We start from the raw sequence: 26,427 nt of genomic DNA, 5'->3' as shown, positions 1-26,427 counted from the left end.
ACATCGTCGCCGATGGACGACGTCTCTGCCGCAGCTACCGACACATCGTCGCCGATGGACGACGTCTCTGCCGCAGCTAAAGACACATCGTGGCCGATGGACGAGGTTAGCTATAACTAGGTAAAAATATTTAGATAATAAAAATGAAATCATCATAATTAAGATTTACAAAATAAAATCCATAAACACTATTTTCAAGTAGTTACTAATTATAATTTTTCTTTTTTTTTTTACAGTGATGATGTGCCAGAAAATGAAATTAAACAGGAGGTTGTTGATTTGGGTACCGACCACATTTTTATGAAGATAGTAAAAAAAAGGTTGGTTATGATCGTGGGCTTGAAGCTGATCACATTGTTGGAGCAACCAAGAAGAATGGTAAATTAATGTTTTTAATTGAATGGAAAAATTCAATTGATGGGAAATTTCTAAGAATTCACTGTTTTATGATTAATGCAATTGTAAATGTTTGTGTTTTATTTTCATAACTGCAGAAAATCACCGACAGCCATGTCCGTCGATTTGAATAACGTAGTTCCCGTGAACGGTCTCGAGGACTTTATCGCACAGTCGCCAAAGGACGACGCCGCCGCCGGTGCCGACGTACCGTCTCCGATATACGACGTCTCTGTCGCAGCCATGGCTAAATAACTAGGTATGATCGCAACTTTGTGATACGCAGGTGTCATGGCCGCCACTGGCAGTGATAGATAACACGTATACCGACCTACGTAGTACGGTGATAAAAATCACTGTCAGTTAAGATTTCTTTCCATGCCAAATCGTGAATAGTACGTGAAGAATAGTACATGCGCAGCCCAGAACGCAAATGCGTCTTAATGAGATCATACCTAGTTATTTAGCCATGTGAAATTCAATGTACGATGATTATAGAAACGAAAACTGGCCGGTGACTGGCGCGACTCTAGTGGTAATTTTCAGTTAGAGGTTATTAAACTATAGGCCGTGCGCCTATTGTGTAAGCATCACAGGCCACAGCGGCGACGCGTAGCGTAATGAGAACCCATGGTTAACGGCACGTTCACGGCGGGCGAGTTTCGGGGGTAACCGACCGGCTTTCGTTGCGCGGACTATAGTATTAGTACGTCATCTACAGCAGCAACACGTACACGCAGTGCCGGTGAGTGAAGAGTAATAAGCGCACGAGTCTCTCAACGGATACCTGTGGACCTTGTAAATTGATCAACCGAAATTATTTAATCACTGTAAGTACTTACTTAATTGTAATACAAAATGTTATACTCGATCGGAAATATAATATGTTAACCACTGACTAAGATAAAATGGACGGGAAACGACATTGTTGGCGGTAGAGATGTTCCGGGTAGAAAATTTGCTATTAAACCGGCTACCGAGTATTGGCTGAGTAAAAATGTAATTACAAAGTGGTTACTGTACTACGGCTACTACTATCTATAGTATTTATTTAGATAGTAATTTTATTATCAACTATCAATTAGTGATTAATAAATTATTAAATTATAGGTATGCATATATTTATGTATGACTTTTTTAAAATCTTTAATTCATTTAAATAATGTTAAATTTGATTTATGACAACCTCCCCCCCAATACAAAATTCTTGTGCCCATCACTGGCCACGACCGACTGAATTATCGGCGCGTAATTTCGTCCGTATCTACCCAGTCCTGATGACAGCAGACATCAGAGCATAAATACAAGCAGCGAACATCCACCGGCCGGCAGGGTCAAATCTTTTGTTCTACTGACAATACTATCGTCCCTGGTTATCGCATGTTTTCAGGTCTAACGGTAATTTTTATTTGGTGTAATATTTTAATTCAAGGCCGTACCTGGGGGGGGGGTGAAGGTTCCCCTTCTCCCCCGAAATTTTTAAATGAATTGTATACTATATCAAATTACCTATAAAATATTATAATAAAATTAGAACACATATTTTAGCTTAACAATCGCACGATTTATTTTTTTAAAGGACATCACAAAACTAAATTTTTTTTTCAATTTTTACTTTATTAGTGTACTACTATACTCGACACAGTTAAAAACGTTTTGGTAAAAATCCGAAGTTAAAATAATTATTATTCAACTAGATAATAAGATATGATGAATAACCGTGTGACGTCATAGAGCCGACGACTAAGCAGCCGCCCATGTTTTACTTGTAAAAGTAGTTTGATTTTCACAAATAATTTTAATAACTTAAAATAGTTTTTCAGAATTTTTTTTCATAATCCTAGGTATATTTATAATACATGTTTAAGATGATGGAGTGATTTAAAATTGATTATATCTTGTTATCGCATGCACATTATAAATTATAATTTAATTAAACGGATGATTTCGCTATCTTCATCGTATTGTCACGCTAACCAAATTTTTCGAATTTTACGATATTAGTTTTATTTTTATCAACAATGAAAAAACTAGAAAGTAAATCAAAATTATAATTACATCAGTATTATATACACAAAAGAACACTTAACAGGACTGTAGCACGATCATTAAAAAAAAAAAAAATACATTTAGTAATGATCAAACCTTTAAAAGACGTGATATAATATATTATGGAAACGAAGTAAAATGTCATTTTATAATATTACAAATACCTATGACGACAAATAAGATCAATTATAATGTTAAATATTTAGTCAACATATTGCTTAACTATTTGGTAGACGTAGAAGTATACTTAAATAAATACAAATAAGTAACCACTATAGCTTTTTTCATGATTAGTAATGTATAAACAATATATTATGTTGACTAAGTTTTTAACATTACGATTGATATTATTTATCGTCATAGGTATTTGTAATATTATAAAATGGCATTTTACTTCGTTTCCGTATTACATCACGTCTTTTAAAGATTTGATCATTACTAAATGTATATTTTTTAATTTGGCTTTTTTTTACACGGAGTTATAACGAAGTGTTTTTGGTGTGATATCAGCTATTTTTTTTTTATAAAATAAGTCGCAATTTTATTTGACTGTATGTCTGTATAGTACTATGGACTATAGACTATAGTGCTTATATTAGTAGGTAATAATAATCCATCTAGCATCGTTGGCATTATAATATTATTGTATCATTATATTATAGGTATATTAAATATATATAATATAATAATTATATTTACCTGTATCCGAGAGACCGTCCCGTCGCGTCGCCGCCGCCGTTACCGTTGCGATGAGAGTAGTGGGAATAATAAGCGGCGGATCGGGGGACATACATATTTCGTTGCGTACGCAAAATCGGTCTTAAAAGTACTTGAACATTTTTGGTATTAACATTTAAACTATCTAATCAATCAATGTACGACTTCTTCTGTTCCCATCTGCACAATATTTCTGATCGATTGATACCATATACGACTTTATATGTTCAGCTGTTTGCCCTGTAGGGCCGGACAATGGATTAACATAAATTACGACGGTTTTTCAATGGTAAAACTCTGGCTCCTATTATTATACGTTCGTGGCTACTACGCTTTTATTTTTTACTTAGTTTCACACTACTTCCGTCGCTCTGGATATTATAAAACGTGAATAATTGTTCGTTCACTAAGAAAATATTAAATAAAACCGATTTGTGTGACAAACTGCTACTAGTAGATATACCGTCGTAGCGACATGTCATATTTCAGTTATATACACTAAACTTATTTCACCTAGTTTTTAGATATTTTTCTCTCATTAGTCATACTTTCAAAAGCTTTGATAACAAAACAATCAAAATATTAAAATATTAAAAATTAAAAAATATTCTATGTTGTATAAATGTATAATGTATAATGTACTACTATAATAAATAAATAATCATCAATTAATTATTTATCATAAATTGTTAAGCAAATTTACAATGAATATTAAAATATAAACAAACATTTTTTAATATTATTTTAATTCTTTTTAATACTTTTTTAAAAAATAATCTGTATAAAATATTTTTAATTGGACTTCCATGTTGGTTTTCCAAAAATGATCGTCTCTGAATTTTTTCGAATAAAAGACCTAATTAACAGTTAAATTTTTCTTGCAATATTACGATAATATTAATAAATTATTGTATTAATAAATATACAACTACCTTTTGGTGTCCATATGCAAAAATAACAATACATCCTGTTAGTTACATGAAGTTTGCTCTGTATTTCATAATAATAATTATCATTTCTGTTTAGAAAAAGATTTCCATTTCTGAATTGACGGAATATAAACCTAATGGAATATAAACGTAAACTAAGCGTTATCACAATCAGTGATGATGATGATGAAGAAATGCACATCCCCAAAAGATTAAATATCGATGTTGCCGAAGGTAATACATATTAACGTTTTATTTTAATATTAAATAGGTATTAATTATTTTGATCTACGCTGTAGGAAATTTGTATGACAATGTTATTTGTACTGATAACTCTGAGAGGTCTAATGACATGGAGGTTGTCGAAGAAAATAACTCGGTGGTAATTGATTTAACCGGTGATGAAGAAAGCGAAGACGAATACAAAGAGGAATACCAAGGTAATACATATTAACGTTTTATTTTAATATTAAATAGGTATTAATTATTTTGATCTACGCTGTAGGAAATTCGTATGACAATGTTATTTGTACTGATAACTCTGAGAGGTCTAATGACATGGAGGTTGTCGAAGAAAATAACTTGGTGGTAATTGATTTAACCGGTGATGAAGAAAGCGAAGACGAATACGAAGAGGAATACCAAGGTAATACATATTAACGTTTTATTTTAATATTAAATAGGTATTAATTATTTTGATCTACGCTGTAGGAAATTCGTATGACAATGTTATTTGTACTGATAACTCTGAGAGGTCTTATGACATGGAGGTTGTCGAAGAAAATAACTCAGTGGTAATTGATTTAACCGGTGATGAAGAAAGCGAAGACGAATACGAAGAGGAATACCAAGGTAATACATATTAACGTTTTATTTTAATATTAAATAGGTATTAATTATTTTGATCTACGCTGTAGGAAATTCGTATGACAATGTTATTTGTACTGATAACTCTGAGAGGTCTAATGACATGGAGGTTGTCGAAGAAAATAACTCGGTGGTAATTGATTTAACCGGTGATGAAGAAAGCGAAGACGAATACAAAGAGGAATACCAAGGTAATACATATTAACGTTTTATTTTAATATTAAATAGGTATTAATTATTTTGATCTACGCTGTAGGAAATTCGTATGACAATGTTATTTGTACTGATAACTCTGAGAGGTCTAATGACATGGAGGTTGTCGAAGAAAATAACTTGGTGGTAATTGATTTAACCAGTGATGAAGAAAACGAAGACGAATTGGAAGAGGAATACCAAAGTAATACATATTAACGTTTTATTTTAATATTAAATAGGTATTAATTATTTTGATCTACGCTGTAGGAAATTCGTATGACAATGTTATTTGTACTGATAACTCTGAGAGGTCTAATGACATGGAGATTGTCGAAGAAAATAACTCGGTGGTAATTGATTTAACCGGTGATGAAGAAAGCGAAGACGAATTGGAAGAGGAATACCAAGGTAATACATATTAACGTTTTATTTTAATATTAAATAGGTATTAATTATTTTGATCTACGCTGTAGGAAATTCGTATGACAATGTTATTTGTACTGATAACTCTGAGAGGTCTAATGACATGGAGGTTGTCGAAGAAAATAACTCGGTGGTAATTGATTTAACCGGTGATGAAGAAAGCGAAGACGAATTGGAAGAGGAATACCAAGGTAATACATATTAACGTTTTATTTTAATATTAAATAGGTATTAATTATTTTGATCTACGCTGTAGGAAATTCGTATGACAATGTTATTTGTACTGATAACTCTGAGAGGTCTAATGACATGGAGGTTGTCGAAGAAAATAACTCGGTGGTAATTGATTTAACCGGTGATGAAGAAAGCGAAGACGAATACGAAGAGGAATACCAAGAGGTATTTTTATTTGAAGAGTTAAGCGAAGAAGATAACGAAGAGGAATACCGAGAGGTATTTTTATTTGAAGTGTTAAGCGAAGAAGATAACGAAGAGGAAGTCGAAGAGGACGATGTAAGTAACAGTATCTATTGTCCAGTACCATGCGTTAAAATTGTAGTATAAGGGCGCATTTAAGTGTTGACAGCCCACACATTTATACTATGTAAGGGCGCTAAATTTTTACCAGCCCCGGGCGTCAAATTACCTAGATCCGGTACTGTCCCTCCCTAAAAACATGACCAAATCACGGCACTAGATCGCATAATAATGTAACACTTACAAAGTGCATTTACCATCAGTTATTTTCCGAGATAAATAATTTGACTTCCGTATATAATTAAAGGACGTCACAACACTGAAAACAAGTTTGCTTAGATTTAAAGTATGTCAGTATTTAAGAAATGTGGCGTGGGTCTCACACTAAAACACTAATTATTCAATGAGTACAGGAGTTTTAAAATATGCGTGTGACGTCTTAGAGCCGAAGTCGAAGAAGCGACGTATGTTTTATGTGCATAAGTGTTTAACGCAACGATTTCAATCGTTAAATTCATATTTTTAATTTTTTTTTTTTTGTAACCTTAAGTGTTTTTTTATATTTATGATACTAGTATGATTATAATTTTAATTTTTTCATAGTAGATAGAACTAATATCGTAAAATTTGATTTGTGCGAGTCACGAACTCATTCATTTTACTAAATTTTAATTTATAATATGTATGTAACAATAAGATATATTCAATTTATTTCAATATATTTATAATGAATGTAAAATGATTTATAGAAAAAAAATACATAGATTTTTTTAAAAAAATAGCAGGTTTAGATAAAATAAAATACAATACAATATATTAATTAATATTTACCATATAAAATACTCGCATATAATGCTAACCAAAAAATTGAAAAAACCAGGTTTCAACTAATAGCGGGAGTTTGCTATCTAATTCTATATAGAAATCTATGTACCCAGTCCATTATAATTATTATATCTTAGTCCGTGATATTAAAAAAAGAAAATAATGTATATCCTTTAATTATTTTCAATAAGTATACGAAAATTTGTAAAAGTAAAAAAAAACTAACGCGTTAAAAATATTGGATGCAGGATCATACACTTCAGAAATGGAATATAAACGTAAACTAAGCGTTATCACAATCAGTGATGATGATGATGAAGAAATGCACATCCCCAAAAGATTAAATATCGATGTTGCCGAAGGTAATACATATTAACGTTTTATTTTAATATTAAATAGGTATTAATTATTTTGATCTACGCTGTAGGAAATTCGTATGACAATGTTATTTGTACTGATAACTCTAAGAGGTCTTATGACATGGAGGTTGTCGAAGAAAATAACTCGGTGGTAATTGATTTAACCGGTGATGAAGAAAGCGAAGACGAATACGAATAGGAATACCAAGGTAATACATATTAACGTTTTATTTTAATATTAAATAGGTATTAATTATTTTGATCTACGCTGTAGGAAATTCGTATGACAATGTTATTTGTACTGATAACTCTGAGAGGTCTAATGACATGGAGGTTGTCGAAGAAAATAACTAGCTGGTAATTGATTTAACCGGTGATGAAGAAAGCGAAGACGAATACGAATAGGAATACCAAGGTAATACATATTAACGTTTTATTTTAATATTAAATAGGTATTAATTATTTTGATCTACGCTGTAGGAAATTCGTATGACAATGTTATTTGTACTGATAACTCTGAGAGGTCTAATGACATGGAGGTTGTCGAAGAAAATAACTCGGTGGTAATTGATTTAACCGGTGATGAAGAAAGCGAAGACGAATACGAAGAGGAATACCAAGGTAATACATATTAACGTTTTATTTTAATATTAAATAGGTAATAATTATTTTGATCTACGCTGTAGGAAATTCGTATGACAATGTTATTTGTACTGATAACTCTGAGAGGTCTAATGACATGGAGGTTGTCGAAGAAAATAACTTGGTGGTAATTGATTTAACCAGTGATGAAGAAAACGAAGACGAATTGGAAGAGGAATAAAAAGGTAATACATATTAACGTTTTATTTTAATATTAAATAGGTATTAATTATTTTGATCTACGCTGTAGGAAATTCGTATGACAATGTTATTTGTACTGATAACTCTGAGAGGTCTAATGACATGGAGGTTGTCGAAGAAAATAACTCGGTGGTAATTGATTTTACCGGTGATGAAGAAAGCGAAGACGAATACGAATAGGAATACCAAGGTAATACATATTAACGTTTTATTTTAATATTAAATAGGTATTTATTATTTTGATCTACGCTGTAGGAAATTCGTATGACAATGTCATTTGTACTGATAACTCTGAGAGGTCTAATGACATGGAGGTTGTCGAAGAAAATATCTTGGTGGTAATTGATTTAACCAGTGATGAAGAAAACGAAGACGAATGGAAGAGGAATAAAAAGGTAATACATATTAACGTTTTATTTTAATATTAAATAGGTATTAATTATTTTGATCTACGCTGTAGGAAATTCGTATGACAATGTTATTTGTACTGATAACTCTGAGAGGTCTAATGACATGGAGGTTGTCGAAGAAAATAACTCGGTGGTAATTGATTTTACCGGTGATGAAGAAAGCGAAGACGAATACGAATAGGAATACCAAGGTAATACATATTAACGTTTTATTTTAATATTAAATAGGTATTTATTATTTTGATCTACGCTGTAGGAAATTCGTATGACAATGTCATTTGTACTGATAACTCTGAGAGGTCTAATGACATGGAGGTTGTCGAAGAAAATATCTTGGTGGTAATTGATTTAACCAGTGATGAAGAAAACGAAGACGAATTGGAAGAGGAATACCAAGGTAATACATATTAACGTTTTATTTTAATATTAAATAGGTATTAATTATTTTGAGCTACGCTGTAGGAAATTCGTATGACAATGTTATTTGTACTGATAACTCTGAGAGGTCTAATGACATGGAGGTTGTCGAAGAAAATAACTCGGTGGTAATTGATTTAACCGGTGATGAAGAAAGCGAAGACGAATACGAAGAGGAATACCAAGGTAATACATATTAACGTTTTATTTTAATATTAAATAGGTATTAATTATTTTGATCTACGCTGTAGGAAATTCGTATGACAATGTTATTTGTACTGATAACTCTGAGAGGTCTAATGACATGGAGATTGTCGAAGAAAATAACTCGGTGGTAATTGATTTAACCGGTGATGAAGAAAGCGAAGACGAATACGAAGAGGAATACCAAGGTAATACATATTAACGTTTTATTTTAATATTAAATAGGTAATAATTATTTTGATCTACGCTGTAGGAAATTCGTATGACAATGTTATTTGTACTGATAACTCTGAGAGGTCTAATGACATGGAGGTTGTCGAAGAAAATAACTCGGTTCTAATTGATTTAACCGGTGATGAAGAAAGCGAAGACGAATACGAATAGGAATACCAAGGTAATACATATTAACGTTTTATTTTAATATTAAATAGGTATTAATTATTTTGATCTACGCTGTAGGAAATTCGTATGACAATGTTATTTGTACTGATAACTCTGGGAGGTCTAATGACATGGAGGTTGTCGAAGAAAATAACTCGGTGGTAATTGATTTAACCGGTGATGAAGAAAGCGAAGACGAATACGAAGAGGAATACCAAGGTAATACATATTAACGTTTTATTTTAATATTAAATAGGTATTAATTATTTTGATCTACGCTGTAGGAAATTCGTATGACAATGTTATTTGTACTGATAACTCTGAGAGGTCTTATGACATGGAGGTTGTCGAAGAAAATAACTCGGTGGTAATTGATTTAACCGGTGATGAAGAAAGCGAAGACGAATACGATTAGGAATACCAAGGTAATACATATTAACGTTTTATTTTAATATTAAATAGGTATTAATTATTTTGATCTACGCTGTAGGAAATTCGTATGACAATGTTATTTGTACTGATAACTCTGAGAGGTCTAATGACATGGAGGTTGTCGAAGAAAATAACTTGGTGGTAATTGATTTAACCAGTGATGAAGAAAACGAAGACGAATTGGAAGAGGAATACCAAGGTAATACATATTAACGTTTTATTTTAATATTAAATAGATATTAATTATTTTGATCTACGCTGTAGGAAATTCGTATGACAATGTTATTTGTACTGATAACTCTGAGAGGTCTAATGACATGTAGGTTGTCGAAGAAAATAACTCGGTGGTAATTGATTTAACCGGTGATGAAGAAAGCGAAGACGAATACGAAGAGGAATACCAAGGTAATACATATTAACGTTTTATTTTAATATTAAATAGGTATTAATTATTTTGATCTACGCTGTAGGAAATTCGTATGACAATGTTATTTGTACTGATAACTCTGAGAGGTCTAATGACATGGAGGTTGTCGAAGAAAATAACTCGGTGGTAATTGATTTTACCGGTGATGAAGAAAGCGAAGACGAATTGGAAGAGGAATACCAAGGTAATACATTTTAACGTTTTATTTTAATATTAAATAGGTATTAATTATTTTGATCTACGCTGTAGGAAATTCGTATGACAATGTTATTTCTACTGATAACCCTGAGAGGTCTAATGATATGGAGGTTGTCGAAGAAAATAACTCGGTTCTAATTGATTTAACCGGTGATGAAGAAAGCGAAGACGAATACGAATAGGAATACCAAGGTAATACATATTAACGTTTTATTTTAATATTAAATAGGTATTAATTATTTTGATCTACGCTGTAGGAAATTCGTATGACAATGTTATTTGTACTGATAACTCTGAGAGGTCTAATGACATGGAGATTGTCGAAGAAAATAACTCGGTGGTAATTGATTTAACCGGTGATGAAGAAAGCGAAGACGAATACGAAGAGGAATACCAAGGTAATACATATTAACGTTTTATTTTAATATTAAATAGGTAATAATTATTTTGATCTACGCTGTAGGAAATTCGTATGACAATGTTATTTGTACTGATAACTCTGAGAGGTCTAATGACATGGAGGTTGTCGAAGAAAATAACTTGGTGGTAATTGATTTAACCAGTGATGAAGAAAACGAAGACGAATTGGAAGAGGAATACCAAGGTAATACATATTAACGTTTTATTTTAATATTAAATAGGTATTAATTATTTTGATCTACGCTGTAGGAAATTCGTATGACAATGTTATTTGTACTGATAACTCTGAGAGGTCTAATGACATGGAGGTTGTCGAAGAAAATAACTCGGTGGTAATTGATTTTACCGGTGATGAAGAAAACGAAGACGAATTTTAAGAGGAATACCAAGGTAATACATATTAACGTTTTATTTTAATATTAAATAGGTATTAATTATTTTGATCTACGCTGTAGGAAATTCGTATGACAATGTTATTTGTACTGATAACTCTGAGAGGTCTAATGACATGTAGGTTGTCGAAGAAAATAACTCGGTGGTAATTGATTTAACCGGTGATGAAGAAAGCGAAGACGAATACGAAGAGGAATACCAAGGTAATACATATTAACGTTTTATTTTAATATTAAATAGGTATTAATTATTTTGATCTACGCTGTAGGAAATTCGTATGACAATGTTATTTGTACTGATAACTCTGAGAGGTCTAATGACATGGAGGTTGTCGAAGAAAATAACTCGGTGGTAATTGATTTTACCGGTGATGAAGAAAGCGAAGACGAATTGGAAGAGGAATACCAAGGTAATTCATTTTAACGTTTTATTTTAATATTAAATAGGTATTAATTATTTTGATCTACGCTGTAGGAAATTCGTATGACAATGTTATTTCTACTGATAACCCTGAGAGGTCTAATGATATGGAGGTTGTCGAAGAAAATAACTCGGTTCTAATTGATTTAACCGGTGATGAAGAAAGCGAAGACGAATACGAATAGGAATACCAAGGTAATACATATTAACGTTTTATTTTAATATTAAATAGGTAATAATTATTTTGATCTACGCTGTAGGAAATTCGTATGACAATGTTATTTGTACTGATAACTCTGAGAGGTCTAATGACATGGAGGTTGTCGAAGAAAATAACTTGGTGGTAATTGATTTAACCAGTGATGAAGAAAACGAAGACGAATTGGAAGAGGAATACCAAGGTAATACATATTAACGTTTTATTTTAATATTAAATAGGTATTAATTATTTTGATCTACGCTGTAGGAAATTCGTATGACAATGTTATTTGTACTGATAACTCTGAGAGGTCTAATGACATGTAGGTTGTCGAAGAAAATAAGTTGGTGGTAATTGATTTAACCAGTGATGAAGAAAACGAAGACGAATTGGAAGAGGAATACCAAGGTAATACATATTAACGTTTTATTTTAATATTAAATAGGTATTAATTATTTTGATCTACGCTGTAGGAAATTCGTATGACAATGTTATTTGTACTGATAACTCTGAGAGGTCTAATGACATGTAGGTTGTCGAAGAAAATAACTTGGTGGTAATTGATTTAACCAGTGATGAAGAAAACGAAGACGAATTGGAAGAGGAATACCAAGGTAATACATATTAACGTTTTATTTTAATATTAAATAGGTATTAATTATTTTGATCTATGCTGTAGGAAATTCGTATGACAATGTTATTTGTACTGATAACTCTGAGAGGTCTAATGACATGGAGGTTGTCGAAGAAAATAACTTGGTGGTAATTGATTTAACCAGTGATGAAGAAAACGAAGACGAATTGGAAGAGGAATACCAAGGTAATACATATTAACGTTTTGTTTTAATATTAAATAGGTATTAATTATTTTGATCTACGCTGTAGGAAATTCGTATGACAATGTTATTTGTACTGATAACTCTGAGAGGTCTAATGACATGGAGGTTGTCGAAGAAAATAACTCGGTGGTAATTGATTTAACCGGTGATGAAGAAAGCGAAGACGAATACGAAGAGGAATACCAAGAGGTATTTTTATTTGAAGAGTTAAGCGAAGAAGATAACGAAGAGGAATACCGAGAGGTATTTTTATTTGAAGAGTTAAGCGAAGAATATAACGAAGAGGAAGTCGAAGAGGACGATGTAAGTAACAGTATCTATTGTCCAGTACCATGCGTTAAAATTGTTAAAAAAAAAATCATAATTTATACAAAAATTTATTAAAACGTCCAAAATAATTTAAAATTTATAATTATCATTCTATTAGTAATTAATTAATTTAATTAAATATATTTTTATATTATTATTAATATATTATTATATTATTATTATATAGTTATATATGTTTAGGTATAGTATACTCACACATTTTTGTTTTGTTCTATAATCATTATATGATATTATCTTTTGTTTTTTTTTTATATATTTTAAATACGATCAGACAAGCAGCACTATTACTATCAGTAGTACGGAAAATGAGTTAGAAGAATGAAATTCTTCAATATTAATGACACGGAATCTGATGACTTTAAAAAGCTGGTAAGAATATTTTATTGTATATAGCTATTGGTTACCTATGTAAATTGTACTCTAGTATATAATATAATGTTTATTTTTTTGTTGATTAGATAAGTTCGTTTAAAGAAATTAACTTAACCTGGGGGTTCTACGGGTTTTATAATCAGTAAGTGGAATACATCTTTAACAGCAATGTTGACGACCACGGACTCTAATGGATCTTGCTCTACAAGGGCCCGGCGAGTATAGGTATTTCACTGTGTAAAATATGTTCCTATTTGTTTTGTTAATATATTTATTGTACTATAAAGTATAAATCAGTCATCACAAATTAGCACATCAGCATTAATAAATTTAATTATATATAAATTGGTATTTTATCGTTTCTTTGAAAATATAATCACTGCTCAATTAAGTGTAGAAAACGCTGTACGCGTTTGTAAATTATAACCGATAGTGAAATAATAATTAACATTATTCAAACTGAATTCAATTCGAGTTGTCGTTTAATAACCGTAATTAATATCCTTATTCCCATGTATTAACAAATAGTGATCATTTAATTAAACATCTTTTTTATTAGTACAAAATATTTTAACTTTGAGTCCTATGTATTTGATTTTTTTTGTGATATATACATTATTTTTAATTTTTTTGTGGCCTTTTTTTTTTCTAAGAATTCACTGTTTTATGATTAATGCAATTTAAAATGTTTGTGTTTTATTTTCATAACTGCAGAAAATCAGCGACCCCCATGTCCGTCGATTTGAATACCGTAGTTCCCGTGAACGGTATCGACGACTTTATCGCACAGTCGCCAAAGGACGACGACGCCGTCGCTGCAGACGTACCGTCTCTGATATACGACGTCTCTGTCGCAGCTACCGACACATCATCGCCGATGGACGAGGTTAGCTATAACTAGGTAAAAATATTTAGATGATAAAAATGAATTCATCATAATTTAGATTTACAAAATAAAATCCATAAACACTATTTACAAGTAGTTACTAATTATAATTTTTTTTTTTTTACAGTGATGATGTGCCAGAAAATGAAATTAAACAGGAGGTTGTTGATTTGGGTACCGATCCACATTTTTATGAAGATAGTAAAAAAAAGGTTGGTTATGATCGTGGGCTTGAAGCTGATCACATTGTTGGAGCAACCAAGAAGAATGGTAAATTAATGTTTTTAATTGAATGGAAAAATTCAATTGATGGGAAATCTGATTTAGTGGAGGCAAAGGAAGTCTATAAAAGAAGTCCTCAAATAGCCATCCAGTATTTTGAAAAAAGACTCTGTTTTATTCATCCCTCTAAAAAAACGTAATTAATATCCTTATGCCCATATATTAACAAATAGTGATCATTTAATTAAACATATTTTTTATTAGTACAAAATATTTTAACTTTGAGTCCTATGTATTTGATTTTTTTTGTGATATATAAAAAATAATTTTAATTTTTTTGTGGCCTTTTTTTTTTCTAAGAATTCACTGTTTTATGATTAATGCAATTTAAAATGTTTGTGTTTTATGCCGCTGGCATTATATATAAGAAAGCCATATCTGATGGTTTATGACAAAATTTTTTTTTTTTATAAATATTTTAATTTTGTGTCCTTATTATTTAAATTTATGTATACTAATGGCGTATGCAAGGAGAGTGGGCTAACGGGCTTAAGCACCTCTCCCTACGGACTGAATTATTATTTTTTGTATTATTATGCTTAATATACGTAAAAATGGGAAAGTATCATTAATCCCATGACAACAGAGTAATTATTTATTTCCCCTCCCTCACATAAAAAACTTGCATGCACCACATTGCATTATAAAACATCGTAGGTCTTTTAAATTAACAAGTTGACATCGATGGTTAGGTTAGGTTATGCAATATCAATGTGTATATAGGTACCTATACTAGCTTTAGGACCGGACGAAGAACGTTAACTATACGATGAGCAGCCCAATATGTGACAGGTATTTACATTAAATTTAACGGGAACGAAAATATAAAACGCAAACAAATAACTCAACTTAATGGCGACTACCTAGTATTTTATTATTAAAATCATTTATAACTCGTTTTACCCATTATATTTAAGAAGACGCTATACTCGCATGTGTTATCTTTGTCTTATTCAGGCGTAACATAGTTAAAAACTGTTTTACGTGAGACAACTTTACTCCTTCGATATTTAAAAATACATTAGGTATATATCATATTATTTAATAAGCATTGTTGTTTTAGTCTCATATGGACCCTTTATTACGAATACAGATATATTTTATAATAAATAGCTCTTGGTACATAATATGTACCCTGCTTATTCGAAAATATATATATATAATATATATATATATGTAATATAATGTATAATATAATATATTTCATGTAGTGTCTAAGTATTATGTTCATACTGTAGTTCAGCATACACTGACTATACATTTTTATAATACTATAGCAACTAATATGTCTTGTGTAGTATAGTCGGTATACAAAGTTAGTCGTTGATTTATATTACGCCTTATAACACTATTGTACATCGTTTAATTATACTTATTAGTTATTATTATATTATATATTATGTCCGTATTATTTACCATCAGATTCTGTATATCTGTGTACTTCAACATAATAAAAAAAAATGTATTGAAACATAAGTAGGTACACAGTAAAAAATTAATTAAGCTTGTAACTTTCATCGCCCGTCTAGATGCCCCATCGGCCCCTAGGGTGCGATATTACCCACTTCGGTTAAACGCTGGGTTATACGTTTCACATTTCTTTAACCGTTGTATTTTGTTTCTAAAATATATGCAATGAGTTTTTGTCAATGACAGATAATGAAAATAATATACGATCTCGTTATTATCTTATTTGTTTTTTTTTTTATTTATTACTTTATTATTATAAATATTACTAATAAAAAATCATACATACAAAAAAAAAAATTAGCCTGAAAATACACAACTATACACAAAAAATTACAGTTTGAATTTGAATAGAAATAGAAATAGTTGTTTTCTTGTTTAATGAAAACTGAACATCATAGTTGGTTACCTATTTTTAATATTATTTTAATTAACGTTAAGTGAATCTAAAGTTACGAAATGGAACGTAATCAATAATTATATTGTATCATATTATCGTATTGCTATAAATGTAATATTTAATAATAATACCTATTCATTTACCAATTTCGTAAATATTATAATTAAAATTATTCACTTGTGTTCTTTCTTAATAGCTATTAGCATGTCTAACGTATAGTACGTACTGTCTTAAGCTATAACTTTTTTGTTTCGTACTTATTTTGTTAAACATTTAAAAACTACTCATACTTTCTTAGTACGCCATAGAAAAATTTTTCGAAGCTTTCGAAATAACGGAAGTCATATACAATAGCTATTTATTATAGCTATGGAAATAACTAATAAGTAGGTATTCAGAAAGCAAAAAAAACCATCGTTCAATATTATCAACAAATAAATGTCTCGATTTTGGAAAAAAGGTGAAATTGCGTTATCCTCAAGTTTTATATAATAATGTTGCAAGTATTTTTTTTTTAGAAATTTAATTTTGGTTTTTTTTTTGTAGTTTTTGTACAATGTAGAGTCATTTTTCTCAAATTTTAAATTTTAAAGAAAATTTGTATAACATCAAAAAAAATAATTTTATTTTTATTATTGTGGGGTTTGTAGTGTTATACATTGATAAAATAAGTCACACGCCTATCGTAGATGCTTATCGAACGTTACGCTTATCGAATATTGAGAATATTTTTAATACAATTTTTTTTATTTATTTTATTATATTATATTATTTTACTTTTTAATTTATTTTTAATAATTGTATGCTTTAAATCTAAATGTACATACTATTGTCTATTGTTTATTTATATTATTTTATTAATATTATAATTCATATTATTTTAAATTACAATAATATTAGGTACACCCATATCAATAATAACAATTATTATTTATAAATACATTTTTTTCACTTATTTTATTAGACTTATTAGATAATTTTTAAGTATACATTTTTTGAAGTTTTTAGGGCATTTTTGCATTTTTTTTAGGGCATTTTTGTGTGTTTTTTAGGTCATCAACATCCTAACTCTACTGATCATTATATCTTAAATAATGGTTCTGCTAAATGTAAATTTGCTATATTGTACTTATAAGACAGATGGGTGAGTGTCATTTAGTGATTACACTACTTTTACTTGTTTTATTAGGCATATTTAAATATAATTATGTTTATTTATTTTTTATATCATTTGAAAATAATATTTAATTAATTTATATATTTTTAATAATCGATAATATATTTATTAAAAAAATTTAAAATTCAATTTTCAGATTAAAATAGTTGAAGAAGAAGAGAAAATGTAAGTTTGAAATAATATGTTTGACTTGTAAAATTTTATTTTTTAATTTTTTATATTGTTTTATAGAATACTGGAAGATCGGGTTGGCAGACGGTTATCAACCATTAAAATGAATGATTATAAGATGTTGAATTCATATGAATTCATTAATGATATTCTTATAGACTTTTATTTAAAGTAAGTGATTTCAATTCAAATTTTATAAATAATAGTTATGCGTTATACCTATTATGAAAAATAATGTTTTTTTGTACTATAGTAATTGGTATACTAAAAAATTAAGTTAGGAAGATAGAGAACGAACGTATGTATTTAGTACACACTTTTATACTACTCTGACAAAATCATTTAATGCCTCTCATTATCCAGCACACTACACAGCATCACAGATAAGACACGGAAAAGTAAGAAAATGGACGAAAAATGTAGACATATTCCAGAAAGATTTTGTTTTTATACCTGTGAATGAAAAGTAAGAATTAGGTAACATAACTTTAATCATCTGTTTTAAATAAAACTTAAAATTATTATCAAATTAATTATTATTTTTAGTAAACATTGGTTTTTAGCGGTAATTTGTTTTCCGTACCTATCAGGTAAAGTTAATATGAGAGATGGAACTCCAGTAAATGAACCTTATGATGATGCTGGTAAATATTTACAATTTAAATATATTATAATTTTTTATATTTCATTTTACAATTATGAAATTAAATAAATCCTCTTAAAAGCATGATGTGAAATGTATACAAAAACTCTGAGTTTTATAGTATTCGTTTAGTTTTAAATATTTATGTGTTGATTAGTATGAGTATATACTTCTATTACAATATTTTAATCCGAGGTGATTGACAAATAATGTGTACTAAATAAATTATAGGTGGATATCCATGGCCACGCATTACATATTCTGCTGTTCGTGATCGTAGTGAAGCTGACTCTAATGATGAAGATCTTTGTTTGTTTGATATGGCATCAAGAGTAAGAATTTTTTTACTAATAATCCAACGCAAAGCGCCCTAGGGGAAGACCTCGGCAACGATGGCGGAATAGAGTCAATGCAGGTATATAAGAGTGGCGGACAGAGCAGTAAACTTCGAGACTGCTATTGACCGTGACAGGTGGAGGGGCTTAGTAAAAACTGTAAAAGACCTTAATGGCCCAAAAAGCAAAAAAAAAAAAAGTAATAATAAAAATTCTCTAATATATTTTTTTAATTAAAACTTAAATCATACCTTATTTACTACTAAATTCATACAAAGAAAAGTGTTTATACATTTTGTTTAATCAAAATTATTTAATATTACTAAATTGACCATAGTGTATAAATTATATTAAAAAACACTATTTTAAAATTAAAAAATTAAGACTACACTAATTCCATTTGTAAATTTTAAAATTTAAATAACATGCATAATGATTATTTTTATAGTTTAAAAATACTACAAAAATCATCCATACAATACTTAGTGAATAGAATTATATATAATACAACAAAACTTTTATTTTAACATATTACACTACTAAAACATTAAATATTATTAGTGAAAATATTGTACATATTTAAAAACATTTGCTTTTGCTACATAATTATACTATGATAATTTACTTGTTAAAACAATTATGTATTAATAATGATAAGTTTATTTTTTCAGACTTATAAAACTAGGTTTAAAAATTATTTTAGTAAAAAACAAAATAAAAGTAAATGTTTGTTATAATAAAAAAAAATTGACATGAAATCTGATGTATTTTTTTTTTTTTAGATTAAATTAAATAAATCATTTATATTTATTTAGTTTACAACACTTTGTCTTTATTTCTAAAGTTATACCTAATAGACAAAAAAACCTTTATTTTATAGTTGTACATTTTCTCATCTCCACAGTTTTAAAATGTTATAAGTTCTATAGAATTTTGGAGTAGGTGAATGTATTTTAATTAGTCTAATAATACAGTCATCACAATCATCATTAGTTTTTAAAACGGCAATTTGTAATAAATTGATTTTCAATGGATCCGGGATCCTTATTTTTATCCAATAACGTCGTCTTACTAATTCAATTAATTTATATTCTTCCAAGTCATTAAAATTGCTACCTGTGCGAATTGATATGATACTTGGTGTATAGCATTTATCAAGTGCATAGTCAACATATATATATACATGACTTATAACAGTTTCATTTCTAAACTGAATATTAATTAAATGTGGAAATGTGCCACATGATTTCCAGTATGTATTTTTATTGTTACCTGATAATAGGCGCACGCCATGACCTAAAAAAAAACAAAATAATGATTTTAGTTTTTAATGTATCTAGTTAATTTATTTAAATTTGAGGTTCTCAAACTTTTTTTTGCGTACCACTTAGCTATATTATCAATCAGTCGCGTACCACTAATGACTAATTACAGAAGGATCCAAATTGTACAATAAAATACTTTACTTTTTAATTAAATACATTTATTTTAAATAATAAGGCAGTACAATATTACAATGTAATTATTTTTATTTTATTGGTTTTTTAGATAAAGTATAAATTTAATAATAAATCTTCAGTGAGGTCAGAATCAAATATTTATTTTTAATATTTCGTTCTACCACCATACGGCCTTTTGAGTACCACTAGTGGAACGTGTACCACAGTTTGAGAAGCACTGATTTAAATATAAATATATATAAACCAATTATTGATGTTGTGCAACACTCACTATTATTATTTTGAAAAACCATAGATTTAAAATGTTTAAACATTATTCAATTTCTCTAATGCTATTAATACTTTTAATTTATATGTTCCTAAATATAATATTGCAAGCAAAAAAATTTTACAAATTGGATTTTTTATTAACTTATTAACCTGTAGTCATTAGTGCATCATTTCATACATATACATATTCTGTAGCAATAAGAAAAATACATAAAACTCAAACCAAAATTAGTGATATTATTATTTTTAATACGAGTATCATAATAGAAGTTGTAAAGTAAAATAAAATTAAAAATTAAGATTTATCTGTCAATAATGCATGTAATATCAGTCTTATAAACATGGCTAATTTTTATTCAGTAAAATTAATTTTGTGTATTTAGCTTAAATATTAAAGTGAAATGATCAATTATCAATCTTAAGGGTAAGAATCTTATTTTTTTTCTCTCGTAGTTTTTAATTATATTTTATTTTTTAAGTGAATTATGAGTAAATTACATATTATTATTTACAAATTCTCATAATTCAATTTAAAATTTAAACATTCTAAAAAACTGACTATAGAATATAGATAATGTTCTTATCTTTGATAATAGATATATAATCATTACTTTTACTTATGCTTGCACATTGTAGATTGAAAACATAGTATGTAGTATAGACCAAGAAAACAGTTTTGTAGATTAGCTCTAATGGATACAGTGCCGTAACTAAAAGGGATGCTAGAGGTGCAAAAAACCCCCAAGCCCCAAATTTATTCATAATAATAGGACTGTGAGCTGTGTCTTAAACTATTTGGAATTTTTTTTATAAAATATTATTGTGGTTATAAGTTATTATATACCTAGTACCTACATCTTATCAGAATGAATATTTTTTTAATTTTAGGAGCATTATTATTCAATAATGCTAATATAATAATAACAATTTTGTATAAAGTGTATTTAGAAATTAAATAATTTATGTAATTTATATTGATTATTAGATTAAAAGGAAAAGAATTACTTGAAAGAACAGAAACTAATCCATAGCTAAAAAAAAAAAATTATTTAATATCTAATATTTTCCAATATCTTTTATTTTTATTTTATATTAAAAGAACCTTAATAATAAAATCTAATTAAATACTGCCTTCTTTTCCTACACAATTCCACATATTATTAGACACTATATAAAATTGTTTTAAACGTCAAGAACTGCAAGATTAGAATTAATATTAGTTTATAAAATGTTATTGTAATTATTGAATACAATTTATTAATTATAATTTATTTGAATAAATTATTTATTAAATTCCTATGTTTTATATATTAATATTAAATATTAATTAGCATTAGGACTAATTGACCAGATTTTTCATAAAATAGTATTATATTATTTTATAAAAAATATAAGTTAATAAATACGTTGAAACAATTAAAACCATAATTGTTAATATAGGTAATACAAAAATTCTAAATATAATCATAAAAAAAATATAATTTCAAATTGTAGGGAGCTGAATTAATAAATATCACCAATATTATATTCTTAACCATTATATTTTTAATTTTGTTATGTAGTGACAGCTGATGGTTTATTTCCTTTTTAGTAGTATGAGATAGAAAAATCAATTACTATTTTAGGAACTTCAATTAACTTTGCTCCATCTATGTAAAATAATGTATATAAATACTAACAGAAAGTGCTATTTTTTTAAGAATCTATTAGGTATTTATGTCCTTGACTACATGGGCCCTATAATATTTGCTTGCACCCCCACTAATATACACCAAGTGTTGGCATTGATTGGATATTTATAAAAAATAGCTAATGGAAATGGCTATACCAGTGCATGATATTATTAAAATTTAAATTAAAATTTTGAAACCTATAGCCAAATCAAAAAAGAAAAAAATTAAATTTAAATAACTAATGAATCGCAACTTAGACATTTCAAACTATTTTTGAATAAAAAAAAAATTAAAATTAAATCTGGTTTAAATTCATTGTTTATAGCATCTTATACATCAGTGTGCATAAGTGTAAATGAGTATTTTCAATACTTGAAATTGTAAAAACCAAATATAGATCTATGATAAACCAACAAAAACTATATCATTTGATTTATCTGTTTGTTTAAGAAGATATTTAATTTATAAACAAAGATAAAATTTTTGATATTTTATTATATTCCATCGATAAATTTAAAAAAAGACACGTCTATTTACACCATAATTTTTAACAATAAGTATTATTAGTGTTGATTACTTTTTATTAATAAGGCATTATGGTATATTTTATTTAGGTATACCTACATTTATAATTTTAAAGTAATACGTCATTGGTTTTTAGTTTACACTGATTATGGGCTCATTACAAAATTAGGTATAGCGCAAAGGCCCTAATAATCAAAACTTTACCTGCGGGGGTTCAACCCCCCCCCCCCCGAAATTTTGAAATTAATTTTATACTATATTAAATTACCAATAATATATTATAATAAAATTTTGGACACGATTTTTTTTTAGCTTAATCCTCCGCTCCCTGAAATTAATTTCCAATTATGGCCTTGCCAACAATTATGAGCTAGAATTACAGTGATTGCAAAAGTAAAGCACAACAATAATAATATAATGTAGTATTACTTACCGGGTATCCATGAAGATACTGACCATGTCGCTTTTGAACCCACCTCGCGTTCCTTCCCAGCACGTATATCCTTCATCTGGTCGATCGGACAGTAGATCCGGGGGGGAGACGAATCTTTCTCGCTTTCGTCCTGACTCAACATTTTTGGTCAAACACGTATAGCGTTTTTTTAATCACAAACGAAATCGAAGCACACCAAAGTACCTAAAAAAAATAACAATACACAGTAGACAGTAGATTTTTAGACAATAAGCCAATCACTACGACAAGTTTTATTTTAATACTTACCTAGGTCTTGTTATAATCACTAGTTACTTTTTTATCGCCAATAACACCCACGGATCACACAGATTAATTTTTTAGGCTATATAAATTACTAAGATACCATATGGTTTAAGGTTTGACTATAACCTTACAATATAATATTATTGTTTTGTACGCGTTGGTTTGGCTAAATCACTGCAACTGCGACTGTACTTGAACACTGTGGTTGAACGAATGTATTAAACGTACGATCCTCGGGTAGTTTCGATAGTTTCCAAGGAGGTTCGGACGTACGTGTGTGTTGATAAACATGCACGTACACGGGAACGGTCCAATGGAAACTCACTTTTACGCATTCAAAACGAGATAACCACCAAATCAGTGGAGCCAACTTAGCAAACGTCGTCATCGCGCATCTTACGCACCAAACCTAACATTTTTTAGGTTATATAACATAACTATCGTTTGTGAATTAGTGTAAACCACATGGAAATTAAAGTTATTAATTTATTAGTAATAATTATTAAGTGACAAACCTACGCCGACTTGTTTATTTGTATCGTGGCCGTTAGGTTTATTTTGAATACGTTTTTACTTAATCTAAAAGCTACAAAATGGTATAAAATATTTGTTTATTGCTTTTATTAAATGTAAAATATTGATATCATTTCCATATTGTATTTTATTACAGTTGCACACCATATTGTTGGTCCAACCGGGAATTGATCCGGAAACAAGAATATGTATCAGTTACAATTCTCTTGAAGAATGCATGAATGGTAAAATAATTCCTTTACTTTGTGAATAAAAATTTAATATTTTACTATTTTAGGAATTTGTGGGTTCTATGAAGCATGTCTGATGAACTTAAATCCAACTGTCACAACTTTTACGTATGAAATAATTCAGCTGTTTGATTTTCTTGACAATCTAACACATATTTCATGTCTTGTGTATGTAAAAAATATTATATTACATTCAAGTCATATATTTCCGATTTTATAATTATATATTATGTTTAGGTATCAACCAGATACCATGATGTATGTCCAATTAGACAAACAAATGATAAAAGTGGAGTTATTTATCCAATTGGGATGTCAAACTAATCAACGTCCATAAACATTATGAGTATAATGAAATGTTTAATTATAATATTATGAGGCTGTTTTTTCCATAAGCAATGTACAAGTTATTCTTTGTTATTTGTCAAATATTCCAAATCTCAGAAAAGGAATCTACTTAATAAAATTAATATTTAAATATTTAATTTTATATTTATTTTTTGTGTTTCAATATAAGAAATTGTTGTATGTATTATATGTATCTAAATTCCTCCAAGTTTTTTTTTTTTATTTATTAAAAAAGAAAATATTACAAAATTATTGTTTTCTGATTTTAAAACCTAGTATTTAATATTTTATAAGCAGTGGTTTGTATTTAAAAAGTAATGTCATATAATTAGAGTTATGGATAAACAATAGCATATTATCTCACGGCTATTCCAAATACTATTAAATGATGTACTATGTAGAAGTATGGTTAATTTAAGAGGACGCTTCACCAGCATGGGTTGTCTCCATCTTTCAAAAGTACAACATAGTTAAAACCGTTTCATACAGGTAAGGACCACTCAGGCGAAGTCCAAGTTAATCAACCAAATTTTTTACACTAGAAAGAGATTTTAGATTGCAATATCGTACTTATTTTTGATATCAGAATTACAAAAAAATTTATTCAAGTTTACAAAACACAAAAATAACAGATTTTGAAAAAAACGATAAGAACCTTTTTTTTGTAGTTCTGATTTCAAAAATATAAGAGCGGTGTTGCAGAGTATAAAATATCTTTCTAGTTATACTGATATATAAAATTAAATTAATATATATTATATAGTATTTAATACTATAAAGAAGTTTAAATAATCAAATAGACCAGTAAAATGACAACTCTGTAGAAATTACTGCACCAAATCTTAATTGTGTTTATTTGACATAAAAATGATGATATAAGAAATAGTGAAACACGTTAAGTAGTTAGGGCGATTGATTATAAGTACTGGTTTAAATACTAATTAAGTTTTGTTAATAAAACACTCAATATTGATCTCATACATTTGAAACTTTTACACATTAGATTCATAGTTTCATTTAACATGATAATAACACTATATATATATATGATATACATATATCCAATAGAGATTTTCAAAAAAATAAAAAACCCTTATTTCATATCATAATTATGTGCAGTTTATTGTGCACACACAATTTTAATTTTGAATTGGTAATGATTCATTCAATTTTCATCACACACAGACACCAGTGTTGGACAAAGCTTAATTTGATTAATGATAAACGATACAATAACAATTTTAAGTTATTAACAAGGTTAATAATTTTTATAGTATAGGTATTACTTCAAAGTATATGAATTTAAAGAAAAATATTTTATGTTAAGTAACTTTCCCATTACTGTTATAAGCTAAATAAATAAAATGAACGAAAAATAAAATTACTACAGTAATACCGAGTGAAATTTCAAAAGAAATGATTTACTGAGATTTATAAATTTTTTATATTTGGTACAAATTAAATAAAAATTGAAGACAAATTTCCTTAAAAAAAACTTTAATTATATATAAACTTGAAAAAAATACCGTAGTACAATTACATACCAAAATTCTGTTTTTCACAATCTCGGTTGTTGTAAAAATAAAAATTAACATATATACATATTTTATAATTATATTTAAATGAAAAATTAACAATCACATTAAATGCATATTGATTTATAAAGTTTGTGTCAATATAACTTATTATAACAAACAAAATATATTAAATTTTAGAAACAAAATCAAAAAAAAAAAACCCTTATTTCATATCATAATTATGTGCAGTTTATTGTGCACACACAATT

At 28.4% G+C, this 26,427-nt stretch overlaps 2 protein-coding genes across 2 annotated transcripts in view; both read left to right on the top strand.

Annotated features, from left to right (window-relative positions):
* The window catches only part of LOC126551869 (heterochromatin protein 1-like), a 63,930-nt gene extending 63,276 nt beyond the window's left edge, over positions 1 to 654 (top strand). Inside the window, exons 5-6 of the mRNA XM_050206213.1 lie at positions 321 to 378; positions 495 to 654. Coding sequence (XP_050062170.1) covers positions 321 to 378; positions 495 to 526 — 90 coding nt within the window. The 3' untranslated portion in view covers positions 527 to 654. The remainder of the gene's footprint in view (positions 1 to 320; positions 379 to 494) is intronic.
* A 390-nt stretch (positions 655 to 1,044) lies between these two features.
* Positions 1,045 to 24,738, top strand: LOC126551868 (protein PFC0760c-like). The gene is made up of 32 exons (XM_050206208.1): positions 1,045 to 1,226; positions 4,189 to 4,325; positions 5,627 to 5,767; positions 7,718 to 7,858; positions 8,541 to 8,599; positions 8,806 to 8,887; positions 8,953 to 9,093; positions 9,159 to 9,201; positions 9,614 to 9,711; positions 10,395 to 10,535; positions 10,601 to 10,659; positions 11,072 to 11,153; positions 11,219 to 11,277; positions 11,484 to 11,565; positions 11,631 to 11,771; positions 11,837 to 11,895; positions 12,514 to 12,595; positions 12,661 to 12,801; positions 12,867 to 13,123; positions 13,422 to 13,519; positions 13,609 to 13,747; positions 14,237 to 14,423; positions 14,536 to 14,678; positions 17,610 to 17,701; positions 17,871 to 17,899; positions 17,966 to 18,076; positions 18,159 to 18,371; positions 18,452 to 18,549; positions 18,780 to 18,963; positions 24,200 to 24,287; positions 24,341 to 24,461; positions 24,531 to 24,738. Exons 2-20 carry the CDS (start codon positions 4,229 to 4,231, stop codon positions 13,470 to 13,472), a joined length of 1,956 nt encoding a protein of 651 aa, XP_050062165.1. The 5' UTR covers positions 1,045 to 1,226; positions 4,189 to 4,228; the 3' UTR covers positions 13,473 to 13,519; positions 13,609 to 13,747; positions 14,237 to 14,423; positions 14,536 to 14,678; positions 17,610 to 17,701; positions 17,871 to 17,899; positions 17,966 to 18,076; positions 18,159 to 18,371; positions 18,452 to 18,549; positions 18,780 to 18,963; positions 24,200 to 24,287; positions 24,341 to 24,461; positions 24,531 to 24,738.
* The last annotated feature ends 1,689 nt before the right edge of the window (positions 24,739 to 26,427 follow it).

This window comes from Aphis gossypii, chromosome X (assembly GCF_020184175.1).
Source record: "Aphis gossypii isolate Hap1 chromosome X, ASM2018417v2, whole genome shotgun sequence".
Taxonomy (NCBI): Eukaryota; Metazoa; Arthropoda; class Insecta; order Hemiptera; family Aphididae; genus Aphis; species Aphis gossypii.
This window is presented reverse-complemented; position numbering and strand designations above follow the sequence as displayed.

What these genes read in the sequence shown, in the direction of transcription:
- LOC126551868 (XM_050206208.1), top strand. Translation starts at nt 4,229, where the DNA reads ATGGAATATAAACGTAAACTAAGCGTTATCACAATCAGTGATGATGAT. An exon ending in AGAGGTCTAATGACATGGAG is followed by an intron (nt 8,600 to 8,805) that starts GTTGTCGAAGAA and finishes AATGACATGGAG; the next exon opens with GTTGTCGAAGAAAATATCTT. An exon ending in ATTGGAAGAGGAATACCAAG is followed by an intron (nt 11,154 to 11,218) that starts GTAATACATATT and finishes TCTACGCTGTAG; the next exon opens with GAAATTCGTATGACAATGTT.